At 50.4% G+C, this 10,242-nt stretch overlaps 1 protein-coding gene across 1 annotated transcript; it reads right to left on the reverse strand.

Moving 5' to 3' along the window:
- Window positions 1-3,539: 3,539 nt before the first annotated feature.
- On the reverse strand, window positions 3,540-5,882 carry LOC124671113. Its single transcript, XM_047207539.1, has one exon. It carries the CDS (start codon window positions 5,880-5,882, stop codon window positions 3,540-3,542), a length of 2,343 nt encoding a protein of 780 aa, XP_047063495.1.
- Window positions 5,883-10,242: the final 4,360 nt, after the last annotated feature.

Consider the following 10,242-nt stretch of genomic DNA (forward strand, 5'->3'; position numbering starts at 1 on the left):
GGAGCGACGGAGAAATATATGAGGAGGAATGAAGAACAAATTCATTCATCCTAATCTTCTTGTTGTCCATACATTGCGTGCGTGATCTTGTATATTTTTGCAGCTTAGTTTGTCGTGAACATTAACAATGTTATTGGCTGCTTTTGGCTGCTTGTATGCAGTTTACCTATGTATTATACTTAGTTTTCTCGATTATGCTGCTGTGAATTTATCATATAATAGCTTCTAGATTTGCTACTAGATTTGCTGCCATATTGGGCAAAAAACGAGGGCCAAAAGGCATAAATAACCCCAGAGATTTGCTACTAGATTTGCTGCCATATTGAAGAAAGACAGAAATAGAAGCTTCTCTAGATTTGATACTAATTTGGTGAAAAAGACGAGAGAGAGAAAGAGGGGAAAAGGTGCTCTTAAAAATGCCAATTTGGGCCGAGAGAGACAAAACCCGGCTCCTGCTCACGTGCAACCAAACGCTTCTCGTCCTGTCCCACGCGGTCCCTTTCTACCAGCCCCACGCGACGCGGCCCCACACGACGCGGCCCCACGGACGACGCGGCGCAACACGTCGGCCACGAACGTCCAAATAAACGGATTCCTTCCGTCCGAGCTCCTTCTGCGGGTCTTCAGACAAAGGCTAGGGTAAAACTGAGGAAAAACTAAGGGGCTGGGGAAAACTGAGCACAACTAAGGAACCGAGGGCACGAAAATAGAAATCCCTAAATTTTATGGCAGCCAGTTACTACCTACGTTTTAAAGAATAAGGCGTATACGTATTTTAAGACGAACTTTAACCATGAAAGTTGAGCAACAATATCTTGATTACATTATATGTAATTAGCACCGTTGGTGTCGTCTTGAAAAGTACTTTCTAATGATGCTAATTACATACAAATAATTTTTATATATTTGAAGTAATTCATGGTTAAACAAAAAATACGTAAAACGAGAATATTTTATTCCTTGAAACGGAGGTAGTATTTAAAAAACTTGATGCCAGGTCAGTTGGCCTCTTCCGAAGGGATCCCTCTTGAGGTCCCAAGCAAGAATCCTACCGGCCCCATGCGTCAGCCGCTCAAGCGCTATCCTACATGGATGCAACAAACGTTTATGTCTATTTTTATAATTGCTCAAATTAGGTGGGTTTTTTAAGTGGCTGCCAAGGGCCAGAATGGTTGTTTTTTCCTAATGCAATTTAGAAATTGTGTTTAATAATCTTGTAAAAATCATATCTTTTAATCGGTAGCTCCAAATTAGAAGTGTTATATGTGAAAGTTTATCGGAAAAATGTGAAGAAACATTTTTTTTGTTATTCACGCATGGATAACAGGAGGTTGATTTAAGTTTCAATATGCATAGTGCATGAAATCCTTTGGTGATATCTCAAAAGTAAAACCAAACGTAGTTGTGAGTCGAGTCAAATTGTCATCTCTTTGTGATGAAGTTAATGGTATCTTTGTCGAACACAAAACATATCATAATGACATCTGAGATACCAGAGTGGTATTTTCGAAGATACTAATCTTGCCCGCATACAGTGGATGTAGACATAGTGATCTGACCCCCGTGTCGCCAGAGGGAAGGTGGCGGCGGGGCACTTCTTCTTCTCCCGGCGCACGGGAGTTCCCCTGGGCTTCGGCGTTTCGGGCTGCAGGCGGGCGCGGCCACTGCTGGCCGCTGGCGGCGTGTTGCTTTGGAGGTCATCTGGCTGGGCTCGGCGGCGGGGTCGGCGTCTGGAGAGGCGAGGCGGCGTGCGGCTGGAGGTGAGCGACGATGCGGTTGGGCGAGATCTGGGCCACGAGGGCCTTCCCTGGGCTCGGTCGAGCCGGCGCGGGGAGATGTTATTCCGTTCCTTCCACTCCCGCGTCCATGGCGTGAGGGAGCTCCCTCGGGCGCGGCTCTGGGCGGCGGGTGCAGCGGCATGCGGCGGGCGCGGCGATGTTCTGCGGGTGAGGCTGGCGCGGCAGCGCTTCTGGCCCCTGGCGGCGCGGTGGTGGAGTGCCGTCGCCGGCGTGTGGAGGCCCGGGCGGGCGCGACAAGTCCTGGGAGGTGGAGCTGGGTGAGGGGCGCGACGGGACGGCGGCCCCGGTTTCCTCGGCGGTGCGGCGGCCACGGTGGCCGCGTGGGCGGGGTGGCGGCCGGATCTGGTAGTTCTTGTCTGCGGGCTTCAGCGTTCGTCCTCGAGCCCCGTGTTGGTGTTGGTCGGCGTCCCCTCTATGTGGAGTTCCGGCGGCGCCCACGGTGCTCTTCGACGGTGCTCCGTTGGCTACAGGCGCGTTGCTCCGTGGGTCGCGATCCGGCGGATGCAGGTGGTGGTCTGTGCCGGTCCTTGTTGGGCGGGCGCGAGTTTTTTGGGACTCTTTGCTGGGCGAAAGCTTTGTCTTGGCGGTCGGCCAGGACCGACGACGGTGACGCCCGTGGGCGCCGCATCCTTCTTGAAGGCGTCGTCGAAGCGGGTGTCTCTTGATCTCCGCCCGGGCTCTCCCGGGGAAACCCTAGATCCCTCGCGGGATCGGGCGTGGGTGGCGCTCTTGTGTCGATTTGCCCCTTGGGGCCTCGCTTTGGACGTCCACTGGACACAGGGGTATGTGGAGTGTTTTGGTGGTTCGGCGGAGGCGGGTTCGTCTTCGGCCAGGCGGGGCGTGGCCTTGGGGTCGGCGTGGTAGTTGGAGCGGTGGCTCCGGTCTTTCGCCTCCGCCTGTTGTGTTGAGGTGTGGTGTCGACCTGGTTGGTCGTCGACCCGTGTGGAGCGCAGCCTCGGGGCTGGCGTGTGGTGTCGTGTTGTAAGGTGTTTCGGCCAGTTTTTCTAATAAACGTGCCAACTCTTTTCTCATATATCAAGAAAGGCAAAGATTTTGCCTCGTTTCAAAAAAAGAAGTAGACATAGTGATCTTATTGGATGTGAGAGGCATCTCATGGTGTCTTTCAGGGAGAGAAACAACCCGATAGATACCATCCAAACTGAGCGTCCTTGCATTGGTACAAAATTGAACTGATCTTGCAAGCTTACCCGCATGGGTTCTATTCGAACTCCGTTGTGGCATCTTATCCCACTAGGCAACACATTGTGGTATTACACTTTAATTTGGTCACTTGCGAAGATCCCCATATGTTCTCTTGCTTAAGTGGTGTATCTTGACTCTCCTACATGGGGGTAGACTTTCCTAGAAGGTTTTTTGTTGATTTTCCAAGTGTTTCTAGAACTTAGTGAAAATAAGTTTAATGATACTAAAAAAAATGGGGTATTATAATCCACAATAATATATCAAACACATAGTCTACTAGAAAAATCAGGGTAAATGAAACAAAATCGTAAATGCCACAATAATATATCAAACATAGTCTAATACAAAAAAAACAGGGTAAATGAAACAAAATCGTAAATGAAATAAAATCAATGTTACAAAACTCAATAAACTATAACCATATGAAATCAAAATAAGAAAAAAAATGCACACATCACACAATAAGCCAAGACAATAAAAATACCACAAGCAAGGACCATCCACAGATAGATATATCTGAAGTTTCTTTCGGACGTCTCAACTTTGGCCCGGCTGCACTGCGAGGTGGGTGGTCATGCGGTATAAGCCAATATGTGTGGCCAGGGCCCAAAGCATGGTGACAAACTCACCTCTGTGTACTAGCACCTTCTGGTGCCCTTTGATGCGATCCTCATCACTCGATGGCGCCACATAGACGACAAGTTCCGTCCATAGGTCGGCCAACATCTTCCACACAGCTCCTTGGTCGTTATTCACAACTGCTACTAATGCTTTAGCCAGTGTTGCCCCATTCTTCACCATCTTCTTTTCTGTCCAGATACCCTGTGCTAGCCCAGTTTCCATAATCTTGTCGACTCGGAAACGCCGACGTGTAAAGTAGTACTCCCCGCACCCGAGCTTGGCCTTGAGCTCCTCCTTGACAACTTCAAAGACAGCCTCGGTCTTCTCCTCATTGTCCGGTAGCAGTTCCGGGTGGAAGGCCACTAGGTATGCGCAGTACTTGGACAACGTTGTCGCAGCTTTGCACATGGCTGCCCCGTCCTTGCTCTTAGGCGGGCACCTATCCTCAAAGAGGCTGGTGGCGATGTGCCAGGTGAGGATGACCTCGGAAATGCTCTTACTCTCGCACGCCCATGAGAGACTAGACATGTGATTCTTCTGCAATGCGGACTTTCCATTGGTAAGACCATGGTCATGATCATGTGCCAAGAGGTATTCCTTGATGGAATGCTTCACTTTGGTCGGCACGGGCACAGTTTGCACCATCAAGGAAAGTGTGGTCGGTACCCCAAATATGACTGGCCAGCGAAGGTTCAACACAGAGAACTGCCTAAAGCAAACACTCTCATGGCTCATCTTACTCCGAAGCCACATGAGACGACGGAAGGTGCCAGTAATGGTTGGGCTCACACGCCATCTGGGATTGGACGCGTAGTTCCTGATAAGTGATATCATGAACCAGTTGGAGAGGAGGAAGACAAGGAACTCCCAAATTTCCTCATAGAAGAAGATGATGAAGAGAAGACATGTGATGGAGAGGTCTACCAAGGAGAAAAAGGTTGGGGGTGATGCTCTAGCACCGTCCAGGAGGCATCTGGCCAGTGTTGGTAGGCCAGAATGTAGGGCGAAGTTGTCAGTGTGGATGCTATAGAACGCATAGCTCACGTCCCCATAGCCACAAAGAATGATCGTCATGAGGCAAAGGCCAAACACGGTGATAGGGAGCAACAAGTAGTTTGCGAGTAAGAAGAGGGGGCTGGCCATGACAACTGGGACGACGGAGTGGTAGTACTCACAAAGAAAGTTGAGCTCGTCGTTCATTAATTGGAACAGTGCCTCCTCCGAGCCCTCGCCATTCTTGCACCTGCATAGGCCTCTGAAGATGAGGTTCTTGCAGTCGCGGGCTTCCTCCTCCTTGATCTCTTCCAGATGTTGGAGCCTTCTCCGGAGCAGCTTAAAGAGTGCAAAGGAGAGGCAGAGCCTCCTGAGGCGTTGATCACGGTCGAAGTCGATGAAGGTCCGGTCACTCTCGTAGTCGTCATCTAGCTGCCAGATTTTACTTACAGTGATGGCACTAGCAGGACCATCCAAGTCCAAGTTCAACTCATAGCCATCTGCCGTGGCTTCCTTCACCATGTAATCTTCCCCTGTCACAATGTAGTTGCACCTCTTCAATAGCTCTTCTCCAGAGAGGAGCGGAGCAGCGGCACCCTCCACATCGACGGCTTGTTGGTCAGGTTTGAGCATCTGCGTCATGTAGGAGGTAATAAGCCGGGCGTTCTTGCCATGGACGTACGAGCGTTTTGCGACCTCGGTGAAGGCAATCCTTTGCACCACCTTAATAGCGCAAAGGATCCAGAGGATGGCGAACACCGCCTTCCGCCCAGCACTCCGGATGTTGAAGAAGACGAGGCTGCCCAGCCACACGACGCGGCCGGCGCGCTGGATGGTGCTTGAGTATCCCCGCCACCGGATGTCATCCACCTTCTTGCGGAGTAGCTCTACGAGAAGCATCCATATAAGGATGAGTCCCGCCCGCAGGGAGAAGTCATTTGCTCCTGTGGAGGCCGAGTGTGATGAAGTCATCGCCATGGCGGCGCCGGCGTTCTTTGCCTCGGAGAAGAGGTAGGACATGACGGGGAGGAAGAGCGAGAGCGCCGAGGTGAGCACGAGGCGCACCTTGGGGTCCAAGATGGCACTCACGTCGGAGAGGCCGCTGAAGAGGTTGAGGTTGAAGAAGAGGCCGGCGAGAACGAACATGATGACGGAGGCGGACACCATGGAGGCCTCATTGCTCTTGTCCGTGTAGGACGAGGTCAGGTTGGTGATGTATGACTGGATGGATGGATCATTGCACGTGACATTTTGTTGGAGTACCATACTTGTTGTTGGCAAGCAGCTTCCAGTAGCTCAGCTTACCATAGATACACATACGATGATTTTTTTGTGAAGCAACAAGGTCAATATCGGGTAGTTATATGCTATGACGGAGAAGAGCATCACGTACGTCCCAAGTTTTCTTTTTGTGCCAATAAGGCGACATTGATTAAGCAAGAATTAAGTACCATGCATGATCCTCAAAGTGAAAGCACAAGATGATGACTGGTCCTCCATCCCGACAGCACAAGATGCTAACTTGCTACGTGCGCTAAAAACAAGGTACGAATATTTCCGCGACAAACCTGACACAGCATCGAACATAAGTTGTGCTCACTCCAGGTATGTACTGGCGTACGTACTGCTTGTTGAATACTCACGTACGAGCTGGCTCGGCCAGGCTCAGTCCGAGCTGCTGTTTTGGCTCGCCCTTTTTCAGCTCTGCTCGGGCCAGGTCATTGGCGCTGTGACGAGGAAAAATGAGCTCAGCTCGAGCATTGCAGAAGCTCGATGTGGCTCGGACTAGCTCGCTAGCTAGGCGCATGTAGTCACTCCCAGGCAGGCTCCACGGTGGAGGACCATGGGTTGGAGACTTGGAGGTGACCAAGCGGCGAGCATTGGGCGTGTGCTTGTGGCGCGACCTTGACCATGCCCATGAGAGCGACCTTATTAGTCGTGGGCAGGGCATAGGTACAGACTTGTACCCATGGGTCGCTCGATGGGTCACCCGATTAGCTGACAGGTGAGCCCTCGTATACGAGACGGCACCACGGTAGCGTGATTTGGAGCTCACCTGGCCCAAGGCCAAGGCCTAGATCCGTCCTTCCACTTCAACGCCCACGCTCACGCTCTCAGGGACGCTCCCGTAGTCCCACTCCCTAGCGTGATGCTTTGCTCCCAGATGCGCCGTCCCGCCGCCATCCAGCATATCTACCAGTCCCAATGCCCCCTCACCCCCTCTAGACAGAGGCACAGAGCATACCAGCAAGGAGTCCGATGGCGCCATCCCGCTACCCCACTGGCGGAGCTCATCTCTACAGACGACGCCACGTTTCTCCACGGACGATGCACTCCCGCTACTCCACAGACCGAAGGACGACCTATTTATTTGTGTAATCGTGTGCTAGAGTTAGACTATTACTTAATTTGAACTATTACTGTCCGTGCGATACTACTAATCTGTGTGGTTGTGGCCTGCTAGGCTGCTACTTATTTATGTGACTACCTATATGTATGTGGGATACATTTGAACACTTGAAAATGTCAATGTGTTGTGCTTGGTAATCTAAAAGTGTTGCTATTAGATGTGTTATCTGCCTTGTCGGGTCGGGACCCGTGGGGTTTGGGCATTGAGCAGATCTCAGAGCCATGGGCAGGGTCGTGGGTAGAGGCCCTCACCCATTTATTAATCGTGCATGGGTCTAGGAGAGTTCGACCCGCCCAAACCCAACCCATTGCCCAGCTTGAGTTGGAGCGGTCAAACGTCCAGCGCTGCGACTGGAGATGCTCTTACATCTTATGAAGTCAGGAAGGCTAGCTACTCATGACACAACATAATTTCCCAAATGAGTGAAAGAGTACTACAAATTCATGTAATTAGTACTTGTGATAGACCATAAATATCAATCGGAGCAACAAATGGAGTATATATAGTGGAGGACAATGTTGCTGTGAAACTGCAGCTGCGGTTAGAGCACAGACTCGAGGTTCCGGTATTCAAAGATGAATGTTCTCGTCTTGTGCTTGACCATCTGCAGCTTTTCTTTATTTCCCTGTCCGTTGACAATCTCCACACCAGTGAGGACGGCTGCCATGTCAACAAGGTCGTCCGCTTCGAAGGGAGACCCATTGTAGATGGAAAACCATTTGACGATGCAGAACCTGTAGTTCCCCAGGTAGAGCAGGCTGCTGTCCAGGAGCGACCACGACCACCCGTCCTGGGGCGGCGAGCACAAGCCTCGCCACTGGATCGAGCAGAACCTTGGGCGGCCCATCGGCACCCTGGAGAGGAGGAGACGGGAGGTCGAGCGCAATGAGATTGTCAGGGTTGTCGTCATGGAAGCCAAAGTAGAGGTTGTAGAGCTCGGGGACTTGCAGGGCACGTCCGACGAACGGCAGCTTCCAGGTGCCGGCCTTGGTCCACTCGTGGCTGTCGGTGTGGAAGCAGTAGGTGCCAAAGGCACCAGAGAAGCAGATGGTCTTGCCGTCGGGGAGCAGCGTGTGGGACAGGATGGCCCGGTTTTGTTCGCCAGTTAAGTAGGGTGGGCCTGGCAGGTCGAGCCAGCGCCAAGCCATGACATGCGGAGCGTCGCAGTAGACTAGAGACTTGAAGCTGCCGGAGTTGGGCCCGTTGATGGCGTAGAGAGCGTCGGGGCGAACGGCCTTGTTGGGGTTAGTGACGCACAAGGAGATGGGGATAAGCCACTTGACACCGTTGTTGATGGAGGGCAGAATCTCGGTGGAGTCGTCTTGGGCGTCGTACAAGAGGGTGCCCCCGCCTGAGTCGGCCACGACGACCTTGCTGCCAGCGAGCCCGTAGAAAGGCAGGAAAGCCAGCTTTGAGTCGAGCACGCGGGATGACCTGAACCTCATCAGCGGCGAGGGAAGATCCAGCGTGCTCTCGGCCATCTTCTTGTCTCTGCCCCGCCGCCTCTGCTGCGAATCTTGCGCCGCTGCCTCCTTGGCGGAGGAGTAGAAGAGGTTCTCCTCGGGCTTCATGCGGCTCAGCCAGTAGGAGCCGCCCGCCCGCATGTCCATCATCACCAGGTTCAGGAACCGCCGCTGCATCGTCTCCTAGCTAGCTACTTCAACATCCCAAAGTACAAACGAAAATTTCAATACACAAATTTAACCTACAGCAGACATGCAGATCGGATCAAGGCTTACCTTTGGATGGAAGACCTTCAACTCTCAGGCGGCGACGGGTCAAGATTTCATCAGGGAAAGCGAGCTGGCGGCGGCGATGAGGGCTCGAGTTGGAGATCTACGTCTAGCCGCTCGGCCTACGATAGGAATCGGAGGCCGATAGCTATAGCTTCCTATCGGACCCTCTTGCGACATAGGATTTGTTTTGCCTGACCGCCTGATTGCCCAGAAAAAACGGGAGCCTAGTTTGCATGCAGCGATTTCTTGTAAGCCGGATTGCGGCATTAACTAATGTTTTTTCTGTATGGAAACTCATGCAAATTACGTACAGTACTATTTGATTTATCTATGGTATTTTGGAAAGTAATTTCAGGCTTTATTAGGAAGCAAATTTTGTCATTTCTTATTTTGGTTTCCTTTAATAAAACAACGAATCTGCTTCTAACGGTGGTAGTGCATGCAACAAAATTGTGCTTCCATGGCGAACGAAATTTTGTGTGATTTAATAGAAATATGTGTCTTATGACAAAAGGAAATGCTTCTGAAGCATCACAGTACCCTTCCATCGATCAAATAATCTGCCTCCAACATAATATGAGAACAAAATCATTTTCAGTGTCATAATTATACATACTTCAAATGAGCTTGCATGTGCGTCTAAAGAAATAAATATTTTCTCGTATCAAATGGGTATTTGCTTCATGGAAAAAACATATTAATTTGAAAATTACATGGTTTACAATGATCAGTAATAAACTTGGCTACTTGCTTCCTGCAGCAGCACATGAATGCGGCCACCCTCGGTGAATTACATTTTTTTAAAGACGAGTAACGACAAATGTTTTCAATGGTTATGCTACTTGCTTTCTGCTCTCCCCGTTTGCTTCCACACAACAAAAAGAGAAATCTAGGTTTCAGTTTTCTAACATCTAGGTAGACTCACCACCAGGTGATGGTGACAATATGCTTCCTTTCATCGCCGTCCTACTTCATTCGGTCTTGGGTGATGCGCCCTTCTTTTTTTTCGAACAAGGGTAGGGTGCTAAGCACCCTAATTGCATTACTCATAGGCATTATACAGATACAAGCATTGTTCCTGACAGCGGCAATCTGTTAATTGCTAAAATTACAGGGCAAGAAGATGATCTATGAGCAGTATTATTGCAAGAACATATAGACGAAACTCTAGATCGAGTTTTAGCCTGTTGAGCGAAGTTGTGCGCGATGACATTGAGAGTTCTGTTGATGTGCATGATCCTGGGATGAAGAAGACTCAATGTTTTCTGAAATTGTACAGCTTGTCTTCTAATCTCCCAGAGGACATTTGGGTGATGCGCCCTTCTGGCTGTAGCCGTGCTTCCTTCATATGATGTTAATGCTACTTTCCAACGATGGTCGTGCTTCCTTGTGAGTTGAGAAAGCGCAAATATCTAGTAGAACATACCCAACCATCAGTCAATAACGATTTTTCTCCAATCATCCTCAAGTCCATCCACTA

This window comes from Lolium rigidum, chromosome 7 (assembly GCF_022539505.1).
Source record: "Lolium rigidum isolate FL_2022 chromosome 7, APGP_CSIRO_Lrig_0.1, whole genome shotgun sequence".
NCBI lineage: Eukaryota > Viridiplantae > Streptophyta > Magnoliopsida > Poales > Poaceae > Lolium > Lolium rigidum.

Bases quoted from the DNA above. Each gene is read 5' to 3' on its own strand.
- LOC124671113 (XM_047207539.1), bottom strand. From the start codon at position 5,882: ATGGTACTCCAACAAAATGTCACGTGCAATGATCCATCCATCCAGTCA.